The sequence below is a fragment of the Bactrocera dorsalis genome, chromosome 5 (assembly GCF_023373825.1).
Source record: "Bactrocera dorsalis isolate Fly_Bdor chromosome 5, ASM2337382v1, whole genome shotgun sequence".
Lineage (NCBI taxonomy): Eukaryota > Metazoa > Arthropoda > Insecta > Diptera > Tephritidae > Bactrocera > Bactrocera dorsalis.
The window spans coordinates 10,758,134-10,779,397 of record NC_064307.1 but is presented as its reverse complement, the minus strand read 5'-3'; the positions used below and the strand labels follow the sequence as shown (position 1 = coordinate 10,779,397).

Here is a 21,264-nt window from a genome sequence, read left to right as displayed (position 1 = left end):
ATGATAGTTTGATAGAAAACTACAGATTCGATTCAAGCTTTGTCTAGAGAACATTCCTAATCAGTGGCTATCCTTTTCGATGTGACAGAACCTTATTTTCAAAATTCAGTAATGATGTCAAGTATTTTAAATAAAAATTTATCGTTTTATATATTTTTTACCAGCCCACTGATCTATATTGGGCTTCCAGCTGATATGGTTTGAAGCTTACGAAAGCCAAGTTATTAAGGGGTTACATGGGTTTACGTGTTTCAAAGAATCGATTTTTTATTGTCTTATTAAATTCTCTCTAGAATATTGTCCTAATTCTTAGAGTTGATTCGAGTAATAATTTCGGAGTTACAGCTTTGAGAACTTGTCAGCTTGAGGCTAACTAGGCTAAGTGCGCCGTCTTTAGATTTCTCGAGAACTACTGAACCGAAATTCATGATCTTTGAGATACAGTTGTTAAAGACTTGGACGGAGGATTTTTTTTCGATTTCAACTATTTTGCAAAAAAAATTCCGGAATTTCTTTGTTAATAGTGTATGTTTGTAACAATAAAGAATTCTAATAAATTTTTTTTATTTTTTATAAAAGAAAAAGTTTGGTGAAAAAATACTGTTTTTTGCTCGAGATAACCCATGTAACCCCTTAATCTAGTGCACAATATTCGAAAAACTAATGTTTCCTCAACAGCAAAAAATTAAATATTATTATAAAATTACTAAAATTATTTACATGAAATTCTTATATATATGTATATATACATATTTGTATATATATATATATACATATTTGTATATATGTATATACTCATACAATAGTGCATATATATCATATGTACCCACTTATACCAATTTATAAAAAAATGTAATTTCACAATAAATGCTCAGGGTCATTCTACTCTTAATGTATTCGTTAAAATTTTCTCTATTTCATATTAGCATTTCTTTTGGATTACCAAAAAGATTGCAAACGACAACCGGTCTTCTCGCCGATTTGGCACAAAACCACAAACGTGCATGACATCGCGCCACTTAAAATAGTCCCTTTAAGCACAAACACAAAAAAAAACGAATGAGAGTAAAATATGCAAACGAGTCTTATTAGCGGATTTTCGGTCTGTGCAGCACACGTCATCAGCGCTGACAATGACGAATCGACGATCCCCCCAATGTCAGTTGACACAGCCACATTTCTTTTCTACCAAGAAAAAAATGTCAAAAAATGAGCGAAATTCTATTTATAACATTTATTTAATATATTTTTATTATTTATGTATTTCCAAACCAACTTTTCGGTTATTTATATGTAAATAGACCGTAAATCTGCAAAAGAAACTCATTTATCAGCATATTAATGTGAACGCAAGCATACATCGATTTACCGCTAAATTGTGTTATGTGCGTTTAACGAACTCAAGGTGTCCTTCACATACCGAATGAGGTGATTTTCGATATTTCCTATGCAACCCGGTCGTAAATCCGTCTGAGGATAGACTAATAAGGAACTTGTTTCTTCGAGGGGTGGAATAATAAACAAGCGGGGTGTAAAATTAAATTAATACGGATTTAAAAAAAAAAAATTGTAATAATTTTTAGAAGCTGTATTAAAATTTTGGATTTCGAAAATATTTGTTAAGAAATTTAAAACCAATTATCAATAATTAGTAGGTAGTAAAGAACTAATCCACATTAGGATCAATTGTAATGTGTACCAGAACGACTTATGTATAGTAGGCATAGTTTAATTAGACAACTGCTCAAAATATTTAAATTGCCTAGGCATCTGTATCAATGGAATTCTCAAGGCCCTGTGACAATAGTCTAGCCAATGATGTCGCCTGATCGCCGCAAATAGCTAAGATATCGCCTGATGTTTTCACAAGTAATATATACATACTTATGCACATAAATTTAAGTTTCAAGCTATACATATAGTATGTACAACATTTTCTACTTAGATATTACCGGTTAATAGAAACATAGCTGTATGAGTCTTCGCCGTCATATGACCAGTTTTCATAATTATAAATCACACACATGTGAAGGTCAGCCTGGTGCTACCGAAACACACCACTTTTTACTAAAGCAACATCTGGGTAAGCCTACTTGATCATATCAAACGTCTCAGATTCTCCTCTAACAAAGCTGTATTTTCGGCTTTCAACAATCACATAATCACGTCGCCCGAAAATGTTTGTCCGGACTTTCCAGGTGCTCGGAGACAACTGACCAACCGCTCGTTTGTTAGCTAGGAACGCCCTCTTCCGAATTAATTCGGTTCGCGCCCCGCTCTGAAAACACTCGCAGCGGAAGAAAATCAGTCCTATTACTTTCCGGACAAACCCTGTAGTATCCACCGCACGAGTAAATGCAAATCTGATCATATTGAACATTGAGTACTCTCCAACAAATGCAAACATTTCGAAGTCCATTAATTTGATAAGGTATCTGAATCAAATAAAAAATTGCTTGATAATGATACATTCCAAATTTCGCTAAGATATCTTGTCAAATAAAAAAGTTTTTGTAACAAGCTCTTGACTTCGATTTTTCAGTTTGTATGACAGCAATATGCTATAGTGACCAAATATGGGCAGCTTCTTTTGGAGAATGGGATATGTGAAAAATATCTCAAAAACTGAGGCACCAGTACGCGTAAAGCCACACGGCCATGGCTAAATCGGGTCAGCTCGTGACGCTAATCATTCGTATACCTACATATGTACTTTATAGGGTCTCTGACATTTCCTTCTAAGTGTAACAAATTTCGCATCAAACTTAATATAACCTGCCCAGGGTTTGAAGAAGCTGGCTCAGACAACCACCGAATTTATGAGTACTCACAGTACACTGTTCGCCATTACATAGTAAATCCCATGCAATACTCCTACGATGCCTATAATCATGCCACCGTTTGATAATTGATCACTGATATACGTACAAGTATATACATATGTACATAAGTACGATATGTATAAGCGCTCTCTAATGTGCATTCTAACAGCATGACTCACGCCAATGCTATGCACTTAATGGTACTTTAAGCGAACATACCCACATATAACATACATGCAGAATTATGAAATGCCGCTTGACATGACTGTCAATAAAAATTTTGTTAGCCACATTCCCAAAAGTGACCACAAGCACAGCATACCCACGATAGTAGTATATGTGCATACCTTTAAGGGCAGTTATTGGGCCAAAAAACGTAATTTGCTTTGAAAAATGAAAGCCACATAGCAACTGCAGCGTAATTAGGGGAAAAAGTGAAAGAAGAAAATTGTTGCTATGCCACAAATGGAAAGGTAGTAGGATCAGCACGTGGGTTAGAGCACGTTAACGTCAAATTTTATTTGAAAATTTTCCATTGAATATCGCTTGAAGTGCCATATGCCGCACGCAGTCGAACAAGCAGCAGCGCTGGCCAATCAAACAGCTTGACCTCAGCGGATTAAAAGCAATTGTTCAGACTGGAATGTGTTGGCCAGGAGCTAAACATATACACACACCCACATATACGCATTTATGGCTGATCATATAGATGTACATATGTATATGGTATGTATGTACATATGTATATACGATCAGTTTATTTTCCGTTAACTGACTGGCCGCTTTCTTGGAAGTTCTATGCACCGGTGCCGGAAAAGCCCTCACAAGATGCAATATTTGCTTCTTAGAATTTTACCGTCTGATCGGTTGCCTTTAGTTAATCGCTGATAAATATGTGACACAGGATTTCATTACAAAAGTCCCCTAAGCATCATGAACAACAACACCAATAAACATAAGTTGAACACTTTCAAATGAAATGAATTAAATGTTAAGCGCTACAAAGAAATGAACTCGCTCGAAGAAGACGCTTCGTCTTCAATTCATTAATAAATAGTTGGCGAGTGCTGCCGGAGGCGAAGGTATGCGCTGTGACCGGCTCGCAATCTCGTGCAGCGCAGTGCAACACACACGTACCACTTGGTCAATTCAATTCGTTGCATTCGAATAATTTTCCAAAGCAAAAAATGAGCAAAGATACAAAAAAGTGTGAATGGAAGCCCCGGAGCTGCTGTTGTGTTAACAGGTTTCGGCGAAGCCACCGGCGGCATGTACACACAAACATCGGTACCCCTACATACATGGCACGTACAAACTTATGTATGTGCATTTGTTCTGTCGTTTGCCGGTGATTCGTTGCTTGTTGCCTGTTGCTATGCGCACAAATTGCCGCCATCGTGGCCACCTGGAGATAGCCCACTGCGCCGGCAGCTAGAGGCCGCTTGAAACGTGAGTATAACTATTCATATACATATGTACTTACGTATGTAGTTATGTACATAGGTATGTGTGTGCGGGCTTTTGGCAACAGCACGTTAAGGCAGTTAGCCTCATTGGCGAGCCGTTCACTGGCGGCTCTTGTGTGCCAGCATGCCGACATGCATTTCTTCACGTCATCCTGGCCGCTGTTGCCGGCTGACCGTCGGCAGTCGATCTCGAGTCATTTGTCATGTATGGATTTGGATTAGCTTAGATCGGCACAAGTCGTTATAACGGCCTTAAGCTGGCGTCAGTAAATTGCTTATCTGCTTTTATACTTATATACCCACACTTGTACATATGTATATACATACATATGCATGCTTGTATGTGTGATATTGGCTGCAAAACATTCGAAAGCAATTAATTTCATTGACAAATACACACAAACACCAACATAAATGCATTTCTTTCTTATGAATCCATACACAATGATGCTTACAATGTTGTAATTTCTTTCTAAGAACATTCGTGTTGCAGCAAATTCAGCGAAATAAAGTTGGAAAATGAAATTCAGCTGAAATAGAATTTTTAAATGGAACATTTTCATGACATTTATTTGAACATTTATTCCCAATGATGCATTTATATACATATGTATGTACGTGTGTATATGTAAAGAAAATTTCGGTGTTCAAATCTGCAATAGTTTTATGGTAATAAACAGCTATTATGACTTCTCATTAAGGATTTAAAATTTTTTTGTTCTGGAATGGACAATAAAGGAAAGGAAAATCAGAAGACTTAAGCAAGAAACCTTTTGACCAAAAAAATATTTAAAGTTATTATTATATTGAGGAGTATGATTTTTGATTTATTAAAAAAAAAGATTAAAACAAATATTTTTTACAATTAAAATATTTTAAATTATTAAACTAAAATTTATGAAACAAATTAAATAAAAAAAAATTTTTGAAATATTTCATCTCGGAAAAAAAGGGTGGTCTCTAATCTGAAGCTGTTATCTCCTTTTCATCGGGGACGTTTTTACGTGGCGGGTCCCAAACCCAGCGCACAACCCTCGGTTTTAAACTCGACTATAACCGCGTAAGCGGTGTCTATGCCAATAAAGAAGAAAAATATATATATTTTTATACCATAGTAAGAAAAAATTTAAACAAACCTAAAGCCTACTGACTTAAAAAAAAGTAAACAATATAAAAATAAAAACACAAAAACTTGGATTTTTGAATTTTTCACATAAATTTTGAGGTTATATGGAAAAGTTGTTCGTACAAAAGTTGTATATCTCTTCTATTCCGAAAACATTGCCATACAACTTTTTTATGTAAGACTGGTACTTTTACCGGAAATCGGGATAAAGTATTCCCTAATTTCAAACCCTTCCAAATTCAATCACTACCCTCCCTTTGCCCATAAAATATATTTAAAAGGAAAAATATTCCATCTTTAGTGTCCAATGGATTTCATGCTATTGTGAACTTCTCTCACTTTTTGTCATTTTCACTCTCGAATATTCGAATTTTAAAATACGTTGTGTTTAGAATATTTTAAGCAACACCACTCATAAATAGGAAAACCTTCGAAAGCAAAGCAAACCCAAACAAAATTGTATCTAAAATTATTCTATAATATAAAGTTGTGAAGAAAAAGCACGCTCCCTAGTAAAACAATCTTATATAATTGAGTGAAAATATATTTTATAAAAATATATTGAATGAAAAAGTTTGAGCAGTTATTACTAAAAAACTCAACTTGTAAACAATTAGATTTAAAAATATTTTTCTATTATTGCTATATTGAAAATTCATATAAAATTCACTTGATTATAAATAAGAATTAAATAAACATTTTATAGCTTATAAAAATAGAAAAATAATAATTATTTAATAATTTTCAAACTAAAAAAATTGTATCATATAATTTTACGCGTTTTTGGTCTACGCAAAAATTAAATTGAGTCAATTTGTATACATACATAAATACGATGATTCACGCCTTACACACTATTGGATCCGCTTGGGCATATTTGATTTGAATTTTAAACATTTTCTGTTAGCTGATAACATACGTGTTTATGCGCACATACATGTGTGACATTAATGAACGAAATTAGGGGAATGCATACATGTATAGGTGAATGAATTTCCGTGAATGATTCCAAGAAACATTTGTACACGTGTAGTTTGCCAAGTATGTATCACAGAAAGGGTTATTGAAATCACCGTACATATGCACATAGTATTTACATATCATGTGACAGTGAGGACTAATTAATTTGATATCTAATTGGTTATTTTGAAATATTTTAATTATAATTGACATTACAATTAGAAACACGTTTAGACTCAAAAAATTGTAATTTCACAATACCCGCAGGCAAAATTCATTGTAATTTCTTAATAGACTTCCAATTAGCTGGTTAAATGCAAATTTAAGGAATTCCGATGAGTTGGCATTAAATTGATGTTATATGCTAAATATATAACTTATATATGCACTTATGTATGCATATATAAATTCTTGTACCAATGCAAAATACAACATGTGATGAAATAGCTCTCAATGCTTGCCTGATTATTGAAGTAGTATTGTGGCTAATGCAAATTTAAAATTAAATATATTCAGCTAAAATGCAAAACAATGGTAAATCGAATAAGTTGAAATTGAGTTTTTTATTGATTTAATTCATTATTATCATGCTGAATATGCATACATATAAAATTTTAAGCTTCTGTTACCAGATATAATGAAGTCATAGCCAAAATTGAAATTTCTTTTTATTATTTTTGCAATCTTCTGCAAAGTGAAATTGCGTTATTTGTATTTTAGGTGACGATATACTCTTATGAACATATCTACGAAAAAATGTGTTTTTACACTCAAAGATATTTTTTATTCAAAAGATATCTTTTTTCAAAGATTTTTTGCATATACATATGTATGTAACTAAAATAAATTGTATCTAATAATAATTCACCTTTTCCTACTGCCCACGCCAACAGTGTATTCAACAGCGCAGTCAACAGTACATGCTAACAGCAACTGCTAAAACTGTTAACTAACGTGAAAATGCAAGAGAGAACATATTTGATTGTAAAATTTGATGACATTTTACTTATTATTAGTAATAATAAAAATTACTTCAAATTTTGATAATAAAATATATTATTTTAATAAAATATAAAACATATTTTAACGGGGGCAACTGGAGTGAATTTTCGCAAACATATTTTTTTTAGCTATTTGAAAAAAAAATTTCGCGAAATGTCTGCCAAAAATACGATTTTCAGGAGTTATCCTGCCAACGCGGGGACATCTTTTTCCGAGGGTCACCGGAAATGGCATCGCAGTGGCCGAGTTTAAGATATTGGTTTCCAAAAAATTAAGAATAATAACAAAGAAATTCTTAATTTTTTGGACCATGTTTGTAACAATAAAAAAAATTCTAATAAAATATTTAATTTTTTACATGAAAAGAAATTTAAAAAAATACTGTTTTTTCCCCGAGGAAACTCATGTAACCCTTTATTTTTTTCTTAAAAATTTTGCTGGGTATTTGGCTGCCAAAATATCCAAAAATCTACCCCTAAAATTTTTCAGCAATTGAAAAAATATTTTTTTTATTCTCAAAAATTGCCTTTTTAGGCTGTTACTGTAAATTATTTATTATATTAGAATAAAGAATAAATTGTAATAGTATTGCATAAATTTCAAAAGTGGCATTCAGCTAGTTGATTTCCAACAACTACAGCAACTAAGCATTTATCACATTGTACGCAATATTTTTTTCCATTATACTCGTGAGCATTCAATAACAGCAAACTATATATTTTCTCTCGCCTATTCATAACTCTCCATGCTCTCCACATACTTGCTTATTTTGAGTTACTTGGAAATTACATCAGCATATTCTGAATCATTTTAAAAATATCAAGAATTTTAAGGGATTTTTCCACCATCTGCCTATGCACCTACCTAATAGCCGAGGGCCTTAGGCAAACACGCGCACTATTGCCGTCAAGTACTTTTCCTATTAACTGAATGGCACTGCAAACCACTCACGTGACAATGCTCTAATGGCAGCAGCGCAAACGCTTATGAGTAAATCATTGGTGGCATAGTTAAAGTCTCATAGCGAGCAATGACACAATGACTTTCGTTTTCAACCTAATCGTAACTACAACATTTCTGCGTTCAACAATGCAATTTAGCCGCCTATTTTTGTTTGTACTCATGTACATATGTTACGGTATGTGGTGTGTGGACATTTCCGCATGATTTGCCGCCGACATGTCATTGTTTGTGCTCACATATAAGAGCGCTATTGGTACTCCCTACCCTATCGCATATGAAGACGGTGTCTACCAAGCCGACCTGTAGACGCTATGTGAACTATGAGGGTAGACGCGTGGATAACCGCTCAACGGTGTGTAGTTGGAGGTCTGTGACGTCTGCTATAATTCCGACACTGTATTACATCAGCCAATTCGGCAGAGAAGAAAAGCAAAAAATTACCCATACATACATAAATAATTTAACATGACCGACCGCTCTTGAAACATGCAGTTCATTTCAGTAAAGACCAATATGTGTATGTGTGTATACAATGTGGTCATAAAAATGTTAAAAATGAAGAGCAAACAAAAGCCGCTGATACTCTTGCAACCTGACCCCCCGTAATGTGTCTGAATTACCCACACCCATACAATTACAAATTTGTATAGCCATATGACACATGCTTACATATTTACTTACTTAGATAAAAACCCATGTAGAGCGAACACTGAGGGAACGAACTGAATGAAGGTGACAATGCGTTCCAGTCGCGTCAAGTCAAGTCGAGTTGAGTCGAAGCCGAAAACACTGTCGTTTACACACAATCAAACATATTTCTTATGTATGCATATAAGCACACATGCATACACACATTTAAGTTGTCAGACTATTAGCGATAACTTATGTTAACGCAATCGTGTGAAACAAGGTGTGAATTTTTAAGCGTCAACCGTCTCTATCCGCTCAAACACACGTATGTATGTATGCAAGTGCATGGGTTAGTTTCGAGAAAGAGCAGTCAGTCGGTTACCTAAGTGGCAAACAGAGCAAATCCAATGTTGTGTGCAGTCACTCGGATTTCAAATGGTTCGGAGCGCATGAAAACCAGCACAGGTCTTATGGAGGTGCTTAGTTAGCGTTTCTACAGGTAAACGAAGCGGCATGTACATATGTATACATGTAGCTACAAACTACCGTTTGAACTCGCGTTGATGACTCATGCGCAGAGACAATAGAAATTGATATGATTATATGCAAGAGCACATATATGGTTATATTTGTATGTATATAAGAGAGTATGTGTATATCATAGCGTGGCGTCGGTAAGGAATTTAACCGCGAGATCGAGGTCAATGGTAGTAGAAGGCTAATAAGAAAGACACAACAGCGCACAGTGTTTGCGAACTATGCAATTATATGTGAAAAGTGGAGATGACATGATAACAGAGCTAAATTGGTTGCTGTTTTTAGTGGTAAAAATTCAGAATTTTTGAAAAATAACATTTTTTTAATATATTTTTGAAACATTTTACTACTTTTTTAAATTCTTCTATCTCTAAATTTGTTTTAGCGTTTAATAAAATAATAATTATTTGCCTACAATTAGGCGCAATACCTTAATATTAACAAAGTCGCACACCGATTACTAAAAATGATAGGAAAGCTAAGTTCCAAACCTAAAATCTTGAATAAATTTGAGTAATGATGAAAAGTGATTAATACGGCCTCTGAATAAGGCCATATTATTTTCATTTCGTAGAATGTAGTAGTTTAAGTAATCGGTTATAGTCTAAGCGATAGCTTCAATAGATGGAACTTACATTCTATTTTTTATATACTTAGCAGGATATACTAAATTTGCCAAAAAAAATTTAAAACCCAGAAAAAAATGTCGGAGACCGCCTGTATATACTAAACTAGTCCGTCAGCTTTTGAGGATCGACCTGATATATATCTTTTTGTACACATGAAGCTCCCCATTTGTCGGAACTGTCGATATTCGGCCATTTTAGCATATAGCTGGCTTTCAAATAAACGATCAAAAACTGATTCTTGCAAGGAAAATTTTTTTGTTTAAGAAGATATTTTCAAGAAATATTGTCCAAGAGGCAGTCTTCGAACATATTATTGAATTCAGACCTTCATTGCATATAGCTGTCATACAAACTGAACGATCAAAATCTACTTCTAATACGGAAAAATTTTTTGTCAAATTATCTTCACGAAATTTAAAATGAATATGCATCATCTAAGGCAGCACTGCAAAATCCGAACAAATTGTATAGATCGCTATACTGCCTATAACACTATAATAAATACGAAAATACTTTTTCGACTACCCAATATATGTACATATAGCTGCCGAGCAAGCTGACCCATCAGTATCAAGAAAAATAACTGTTATACCCTTTTTGATCATTAGAAATGCAACTCTGAAAGGTTTTATAGTTTCGGCGCATCCGAAGTTAACGTTCGTTCTTGGTATTTTATGCCATTAAATTCTTCGGAAGTGTCCACTGTGTAGCGCACTGTGCAAAACAAAATTCGTGACGTTGTTATTGTAGCATATTTGAAAAACAATTTAATTGGCAAAAAGGGGGCTTGTTGCTCATAGATAAAAACAAATAAATTAAGTACATATGTACATACATACATTTGTACATATACAAATTTCTACGAATAAGACGCACAGTCGCACACACACAAATGCATCATCACACATAACACACACATACATAATTACTAAATTTGCATCATCATATTAATTGGTCAACGGCAGCAGCGACGAACAGCGTCATGCATACACAAATGTACGCGCGCACACATACATATGTACATGAGTATGTGTATAGCAAGGCAACATTATACGTCAAAGAGTCGAGCTTTCGATAAAAACACATTCGTTAGCGTTGACGAAGCTAGCGTTGAGCCGCTGGGAAGCACGATTATGTGCTCTGTAGATAACGTTACTCAAGTATACACACACATACATATAAACACATATAAACGCATTCTACAGATGTATCTATGTAAACACGAAGGTGTGCACAAATATTTATACGAAACGTCGTGAGCCATTCAAATGCTGTGAGTATGTCGGTACGAGCGTATGTATTCGTGTATGTGTGTGTATGCGTGCGTTTGCCTTTGCCGCCGTTTGTATGCGAACGAAGCGCTGCGTTGCTCAATCAGGGAACGAATTGATTTTGGGGGCTCGTCTCACCGTATTTATGAATGTGACCTCGTCATCGCTGCCGCTGCTATTGTTGCTGTTGCGACTGCCGACGCTGCGGCTGTTGACGACGCTGATAGCGCCGCGCCCCTTTACGGTTGAGTGTGGTAGCACAATTCCTCCTATGTTTTCGGTGTGTGTGTTTGTGACTATGTGTATGCGTGAGGCGGTAGGCGCGCTTGTTGTTGCGTGATATTTGCGTATCGGCTTCGATAACAACATAAATACATATGGATGTATGTATGTTAATATTTATATTTATTGAAAAAAAAAATATTTGTAAATAAGAGTTAAAACCACGTGATCTTTTTTATGTTTGTATATGGCTTCTTTAACTCACATGTACAGTGCTCTACTAACAGAGGGCGAAACGGTTAATTTTAGGTGATACTTATCACTTTGCTTAAGGGGTAATGATAATTTTTTCAAATTTAAAAAAAGTTGGTTTAAAGTACACTTCAGTGACCATTTTAAAGATCTACAAACAATATTTAATTGTATTGAAAAAAGTGCTGTAATGTCAAAGATGTAGGGTCAGTTAACCGGTTCGGCGATATCCTCCTATCGCACATATCAACTTAAAATTTGATCAGTAGTATTTTCTAAGTTTTTTATACCTTGGGAAGGACACAGAAGAAGACGTTGGAGATCCTGTTAGATGTACATAGAATACATATGTACATACCATATATTTATGTATATGAATGATCAACGTCACGAACTGAGCCGATTTAACCTTATCCGTTCCCTCAGCTTTTGAGATATGAGTCAGAAATTTTGCATTTTCTCCGGAAGAACCTGCTCATTTGTAAGAACCGATATCAGATCACTATAGCATACAGCCATAGAAAGTGAACGATCGTAATAAAGTGCTTGTGTGAAAAGTATTTTTTATTTGACGAGATATTTTCAAGAAATTTGTCAAGGAATTTTACCTTAAGCAATAATCACCGAAGAAATTGTTCTGATTGGACCACATAGTTAATGTTCTTTATTGTTTTACAAACATCAGCGTTAATTTTTTCGTTAAAAATATTTAACAAAATTGCATTTTTGCAAAAACTTTTTGGATATCAATTTTTAAAACAAGCCTTATTTAAGTACATTGAGATCATGCTTTTGTTTTTTTTCATCGAGCATAAATCTTTTTGAAAATTTTGAACCGGAGCATTTACCCTGTAGCCACCATTTTAAACTAAAATGACAGCTCAAATAGATAATAATAATAATAATAAAGTCTGAAAGAGAGAAATTCGATTATCTTCTCCTTACACTCAGTTGAAATTGTCAGTGAAGAGTTTATAAAAGTTTCACATTTTTTCAAATCAACTTTTAGGAGACTAAACGGTCTAAAACCGGTATCGAGCCAACGATTTTACGGCCAGTTCTAGACGCATAGTCTCTTAGGCAAAATTGTTCACAATGATCCGGAGAACATTTCTCTCACCTACTTTACATACATATGTACATACTACTGTGATCAAATTGGAAGTTGAATTTTGTCCATTTTATTTCCTTCAAAGTAACCCCCTCCCGAGGAAATACACTTATACCGACGAATTTTCCAGTCATCACAGCACTTAAAAAAATCCTCCATCGTGATGGCCATCAGAACCCTCTTCGTTTTAGCTTTTATATCCTCTATTGAATCAAAACGGTATCCTCGGAGTGGTCATGTGAATTTGCTGAATAGCCAAAAGTTACGCGAAGATAAATCAAGCGATTGCGGTGGTTGCAGCACGATATTAGTTGAAAATGTGGCGAAACGATCACAAATAACCAATGCAGTATGAGATGGTGCATTATCGCATTTCTTTCTTCAATAAATTCAGACATAGTGAAAATCGAAGAATTAGAATACTAAATATAGAGAACACTAAAAAATATTTTGACGTGAAATTTAGCATAGATGTCCCTAACAGTACTACCAACCTACAGAAAAAAAATTTACCGATTCGAAAAATACGCGGAGTATAAATCAAAAATTCACCTTTCAATTTGATCACAGTAGTATATGGAGTTACTCATATTCTATGCGAATATTGAGAAATTTTATTGTTCTAGAAAACATTTTCAACATTTTTTGACAATTTAAAACATGTAGCTTTAATTTCGAATCTGTAGCGTTATTGAGTTTCAAAATTTTTGTTAATTTATTTTTTCTTCAAAATAAACAAGTATTTACTAATTTTTGCTACTCGAAGCGCCTTGACTCTTATTTGTCATTTGCCAATTATGACGGCATATACATACATACATCTATGTTTATACAAATATTATCATATTAACATATGTATAATATGTATGTCTGTATGTTTGCACAGTGCTTTGCGTGCGCTTTTGCACATCTGAAACTGCAATTTGCCAATGGCAAGAAATTCCATTTCAGCTTTTTGATTGGAAAAAAAGCATTGCAAGCAAATATACATGCATCAATTTACATATTAATATGCGTAGATTTGTGCGTTTGTATGTGTGCGTTGCGATGCATTGCAGTCGCCCAACACGTCCACATTTGTCCACGAATAATTGACTTTTGGTTGCAATGAGCACGCTGTTGCTAACCAATCTAAACTGTTTTTTTAGTTGTAGCTACTCACTACATATGTACAAACACATGCACATAAGCACGTATGTATATACTATAACATATACAAAAGTATTTCAGAATCTTTTGTAGCTTTGCAGTTAGACTATGATTTTGGCTTGCGTGTCCCGTTGCGCATTCGCCGCTGCAACGCCGGCACACTTACTCATTTAAGTCGATCACAATGAAGCAGCCACTGTGTGACGATGGAAAACTCACGTAGCCACTAGTTGGCCACCAATAATAATGATAACTCGTAGAATTTTTTCTTCCAATTAAGTACGTGCATATATACATATATCATATTATTGAATGCAGCATGGCACTTTGGTCGATAATTGACATCGGCTAGATTTCAAATGAGCAATATGGTTTGGGTAATTCAAAAGCCATATTAGTCACACTATTCGAATTAGTAAATGTAAATTAATAACAATAATATTTGTTAATATTTCTATAGCCACATATCGTGTCTACACGTAACTTAATCTCGTGCGTCAATTATTCGTAGTTGGCGAATGTGTCGACTCACATCGCAAAGCGAACGCATGTGTGTGTGTGAAAGTGCAATCGCAGCTAATCGGTACCCAGCCAGATAACCGTTTAATTTTTAGTTAATAAACAAATATGAACTGATTAACTGAATAAGAAAAAATAAATTCATTAACAAAACGGAGCATCAGCTTTGAAGAAACCAATATTTAGTCTTTTAACACATCAAAACAACAACATGGATGTGTATGCCTTATGAATACTTATACGTATATATTCGTTTGTAGAATATCGACACCACTTTAAGGGTTTACATGGGCTTACGGGTTTTAAAAATTCGATTTTTTTATTGTCTTATTAAGTTCTACAACATAACAAGACCGACGTCTTTAAGCGCATTTTTCTCGAAACTGTGCTTTTAACGTCGGTTGGCGAGGAGAGAGAGACTCGAGAACTACTCAATCGATCTTCATGAAATTTTGCACAAGTCTTTGAGATATTATTCTTAAAGACTTGAACGAAAGATTTTTTCTCTATTACAACTATTTGAATAGAAAAATGTTGCGAAATTTTCACTGAAATTTTAATTTTTTTGTAAAAAATTTTATTTGCCAAAAATCCAATTTTCAATTGTTTTCCCTTTCGTCCTAGTTCTTAGTTAAGGTTTTAACTAAAATACGTATTTTTTCACTTTAGATGATGTAAGGAGTTATCCTGCCAACGCGAGCGCAACTTTTTACCGAGTACCGTGTCACCGGAAATGGCGTCGCTATGGCCGAGCTTAAAATATTTTGTTTTCCAAAAATTTCAGAATTTCTTTGTAAATCGTGTATGTTTGTAACAATAAAAAATTCTAATAAAGTATTTAAATTTTTATATGAGAAAAAAATTCTTAAAAAAATGCTGTTTTTTTCCGAGGACACTCATGCAATTTTTTAATGTTCAATACACTTGAATTTTTAAATTAATTGCATTTAAAGCTTATTTTGTAGGATAAAAATTACTAATATTTTATTCTAGCAAGTTCTTAATGTTTCAAATTATATTTTCTAGCGTTTTCCTTTCAAAAATGCGTGAACGTTGCATTTTAGTAAACTATCACATCTATCTAAATAAAATATGGAATTCATGCATTTTAAATGATTTTAGTGCTGGGTATCTGAGCTGATTTTAACATTTCCTCTCACAACATTACATTTACAGCAGCATTGATAGCTGCTTGTACAGAATTGAAGCATACTTTTAGGGCTTCGAAGCTGACTGTTGATGTTAGACGATTGGGAAGCCAAATAATAAAAAATGCGAATAAAAGTTGTTGGTGTTAAACATAACGGGTGATTTTTTTGAGGTTAGGATTTTCATGCATTAGTATTTGACAGATCACGTGGGATTTCAGACATGGTGTCAAAGAGAAAGATGCTCAGTATGCTTTGACATTTCATCATGAATAGACTTACTAACGAGCAACGCTTGCAAATCATTGAATTTTATTACCAAAATCAGTGTTCGGTTCGAAATGTGAAAATCCGCTTTTTTATCGACAAATTTTGTTCAGCGATGAGGCTCATTTCTGGTTGAATGGCTACGTAAATAAGCAAAATTGCCGCATTTGGGGTGAAGAGCAACCAGAAGCCGTTCAAGAACTGCCCATGCATCCCGAAAAAATGCACTGTTTGGTGTGGTTTGTACGCTGGTGGAATCATTGGACCGTATTTTTTCAAAGATGATGTTGGACGCAACGTTACGGTGAATGGCGATCGCTATCGTTCGATGCTAACAAACTTTTTGTTGCCAAAAATGGAAGAACTGAACTTGGTTGACATGTGGTTTCAACAAGATGGCGCTACATGCCACACAGCTCGCGATTCTATGGCCATTTTGAGGGAAAACTTCGGACAACAATTCATCTCAAGAAATGGACCCGTAAGTTGGCCACCAAGATCATGCGATTTAACGCCTTTAGACTATTTTTTGTGGGGCTACGTCAAGTCTAAAGTCTACAGAAATAAGCCAGCAACTATTCCAGCTTTGGAAGACAACATTTCCGAAGAAATTCGGGCTATTCCGGCCGAAATGCTCGAAAAAGTTGCCCAAAATTGGACTTTCCGAATGGACCACCTAAGACGCAGCCGCGGTCAACATTTAAATGAAATTATCTTCAAAAAGTAAATGTCATGAACCAATCTAACGTTTCAAATAAAGAACCGATGAGATTTTGCAAATTTTATGCGTTTTTTTTTTTAAAAAAAGTTATCAAGCTCTTAAAAAATCACCCTTTATTATCAAACTAAGGACAATGAAATATTTATTTAATTAGAAAAGCAAATATATTACTTCTATTTTTAGGTCTTTGTTAACAAATTAGCATGAGAGAATGCCCATTTGTTGAAAAAAATATGCTTAGAGAAAATTATAAGAAAGAATATTTTATTTTTACAATATCTTGTTACCGTCGGTAAACTTGTTAGTCAAGTTTTTAGTTTGAACTTAGACTATGAAATCGTGAGTTTTGTTTTCGACTTGTAGGTATTGAATATGTATTTGAAAAAAATCTTTAAAAAACTTGATCATGTTATTAAAAAAATCAAAAGTGAGAGTGATAACAAAATAAAATATAAAATATCTCGAGATTTTGTGTAAATATTTTCAACTACAAAAAATTATATAATAATGAAATAATAAAATGGAAATTAAAAAATTAAATTTTTATTGTTATATTGTTAAGTTTTGTAGATATTTTGGAGATGAACTCGTTATTTATGCCACTTTATTGTATTTTCTGTTACACATTGATAATATTTTTTTTAATTTAAAAAGTAATTTCTGTAAAAAATATTTTCATATATGTACATATGTATATTTATTCGATTTATTTGTAGAAAAATTTACTGTAAATTAGTTGTTCGAAAATGAAAAAAAATTTTATCAATTTTTATTTCTGATTTTAAATAATTAAAAGTTCATTTTTTAATTCGAATTTTGGAATTTATTATTTATAAAATTTCCAACAGAGCACACAATTTTAGTAATTGTAAAGTTCTATAACAAACTTTTCCATATTTTATCGTTTTTATTATTATTAAATTAAAAATATATTCTGATTTTGGTATTAAAAATCAAATCTTCAATTTTTAATTCAAATTTTGGGATTCACTAAATAGTTAGAACATAATTTTAGGATTCCCAATTTTTCCTTATTTTATTGTTTTTTGATCATTTTTAAATCAAAAAAATATTTTATCAATTTTTATCACAATAATAATTATTAATTCGAAAATTCGCAATACTCGCCAAACTGCTAAGCAATTTTTGTTGTTAAATTTAACATATTTCAGAATTAAATTACTTCCATATTACTAAGAAGAGCATATTTAGGCTCTGAACTTTAACTGTTGAAAAAAAAAATAAAAATAGAAAAATGACGAAAAATATTTTTTAATATTTTTTCAACTATGTATGTATATATATGTATATACATCTATACATACATCCACTCCTGCAGTTTAAGCTCAAAAACGTGGATAAACATTTATTTTGCACAACTTTTTTTTGCAAGCCGAAAAAATGTAAACAATTTTTATTTTTCGCAAAATCAAATCTACATAAACAACTCTTCTGTGTAGAAACATACCTGCATATTATATTCTGCCGTTATTTGTTTGTTGCTCTTGAATATGTTAATGCTCAAAACGTGTCAAGCGAATCCTTAGCAAGCTCTGCAATTGCCGAAAACTGCGTTGAATGTTTACTTCTGTGAGAATGTGGCTTTATGGCCTGACTTTTACGATTGGTTTATGGTTATGTGTTCTTTTACATAAACACAACAACAGTTTGTATATTTTTCAAAGTAATAATTATAGTACGTTCGCACAAAATTCGCACTTCACACTACGCACAAATAGCGGCGATCCAAAGCTTTCACACTTCGTTTTATGCAAAACTGATATTCATATGTGTATAAATATTTTTTTAATCAACAGTTATTTTCTTGTTTTGTGTTTTGCCCACTGATTTAGCACATCCTTTGCGGTGAAATTCTTAAAATGAATTGCGAATCGTGCTCCGGCATTCCAGGCTTTTATATCGGAATCAACAAGTATCCCTCAATATCGCTACTGTTTTTTGAGCATTGAGCATGGAGCACAGCGTGTGACGCAGCAGCAGCAGCGCAGCCTCCGCCGCTGCTGTCATCATTGCTTTTGCCATTGTGCTGTGGCTGCCGCTGCCGCTGCGGCTCCTATCGGCGCGGTGCAGTGAATGCTTCGCCTTTCGCCTACATGTGCGGGCGTGTGTTTGCGGTGGCGCTCAATTATGGCCGCCGCATTTGCTGGGATGGTTACCGCGCTGTTGTCAACGACAACGGCAACGATGCCAACGCTTGTTGCTCACCGCCGTGTGCCGCCAACGCAAACTTTCTTGCTGACTGCAACGTCGTTCTGGCGTTGGGGTGTCGCTGTGTGCGTGTAGTGGTAACTGTGCGGGTATTTGTTATTATACTATACATACCTATGCGTATGTGCGTGTGTGCATGGGTGGGCCGACTTGCATACCAGTTAGATTGTGAGTACGTCTGTGTATGTGTGTTTGACTTTTCCGTTCTCATTTTTGGCAGCTGTATGTATGTATGTGTGTATGTACCAGCATATGCAAATATGATAATATTCGTGTGTGTGTGTGAATCGTTGGCGTGATCGGAGATATGAGCATTTTGAATTTCGCGCCTACCAAATATTCAAATAATATGAGAATGCGTAGTTACGGTTTCGATTTTCGATAAGGTATTCCACAAAAGTATACTCGTTGTATTACCAAAATGAAGTCGTAATTGATGTTATAATGAAATTTAAATGAAGATTTTCAATGGAAAACCCATCACTTTATTAGGAAAGTCTTTGACGAGCCCTTAGTAAAGACGTAAGAGCAAGAGAACAGAGTTTCGGAAACGGAAGAAGAGGAGGAACACGTTTTTAAAGGGATTAAGCTCAAAAAAGGTCTACCATAAATTCGACAATTTATTATGGGATTAAAAATATTTTCGAATTTCTTTCTTTCAGGCTTTAAGAATAGTAAATAAAATTAGTTTTGATATTTTGATGAAAAATGGGACCAGAATTTGTGATATTGTTTTCCGATCATTTAAAATTCACCTACTTATTGAATTTTATTCGCATATCTCAAAATCTGCCGAATAAATGTACATAATCCCTAAAAACTTTCGTTTAAGAGGTTACATGGGCTTCCTCGGGTATATATAGTCGGGTATATACTGTTTTTTTTCAACAATTTTTTTTTTTCATATTAAAAATAAAATATTTTATTAGAATTTTTTATTTCTACAAACATAAACTATCTATTAATAAAGAACTTCTGAAATTTTTTGAAAAAAAATATTTTAAACTCGCCATTTCCGGTGACCCCTCGAAAAAAAGATGCGCCCGCGTTAGCAGAATAACCCTTACAGGGTCATCTAAAGCGAAGAAAATACGTCTTTTAGTTGAAACCTCAACTTAGAGCTTGAACGAAGGAAAAAAATTGGAAATTTGATTTTTGGCAGACATTTTTACAAAAAATTCAAATTTCATAGAAAATTCCACGACATTTTTCTATTTAAATAGTTGTAATCGAAAAAAAATCTATCGTCCAAATTATTAAGAATTTTATCTCAAAGACGTACATATGTAAAATTTCATGAAGATCAGCTGGGTAGTTCCCGAGAAACCTTGTCAGCCGACTTCAATGTTTCGACGCTTAAAGACGGGGCACTTAGTCTAGCTAACCTCGAGGGCACAAGTTCTCAAGGCTGTACTTTTTTGTTTCGCCATTCTTTCCATTGAATTTTGATTTTATGATTTCAATATGTTTTTAAGTAAAAAAAATATTTTTTGAGAGGCCCTAGAATGGCTAAATTTCTTAAAACTTCTAAATATTTTAATATTTTTAAACTTTTTGTACTACTTTTGTCGTATAAACATTAATTTCGATTAAACTTACTTTGAAACACTTACGAAACTATAATATCCTACCCTGGGAGAAACATACAAACATATGTTGCACACGAGCTCAAAGAAAATGTATTCAAATACATTCAATATTCTTTTGTCAAATAAGCAGTTGTAAGTGCAAATATTTAATGAATCTTAAACAGGAACAAATAATTTTCACATCACGTATTCTTATGCACTAAGGCGCCGCCAGCAGTGTATTTCACTGGAATCGATAAGCGGTAAATATTTCCAGCGCAAATTGTATCACTGTGTCCAGCGGAAACAGATAATACTTAATCTCGTGAGAGAAAGCGTGTCAAATGAGACAAGTTATCAGAGTTAAGGATTATTTAGGATAAACTCTACAAAGATGCTGTGTCTTCGTTATATCTCACTCAAGGATATCTGGCGATATTGACGAACAGCTAGGGGCATTAGACTAAATACTTACATAATTCATATGTACTCTAAATTAAAACAAATTCGAAGTATTCGTGATTTTCGTTTTCAACTGCATTTTTTAAATCAAATTAATTTCTAATTTACTGCGCATTTAATTATAAGCAGTAAAATCAATATTTGACGAAACTTTGTACCTGATGTACTTGCTCTTATTACAGTATGAGAGAATTTCCTAAGGGGTTACCA

The 21,264-nt window shown here is 33.8% G+C and overlaps 1 protein-coding gene across 1 annotated transcript in view; it reads right to left on the bottom strand.

Annotated features, from left to right (window-relative positions):
• The window catches only part of LOC105231413 (neural/ectodermal development factor IMP-L2), a 36,107-nt gene extending 17,457 nt beyond the window's left edge, over positions 1–18,650 (bottom strand). Inside the window, exon 1 of the mRNA XM_011212700.3 lies at positions 18,264–18,650. Coding sequence (XP_011211002.1) covers positions 18,264–18,269 — 6 coding nt within the window. The 5' untranslated portion in view covers positions 18,270–18,650. The remainder of the gene's footprint in view (positions 1–18,263) is intronic.
• Between the last annotated feature and the right edge of the window lie 2,614 nt (positions 18,651–21,264).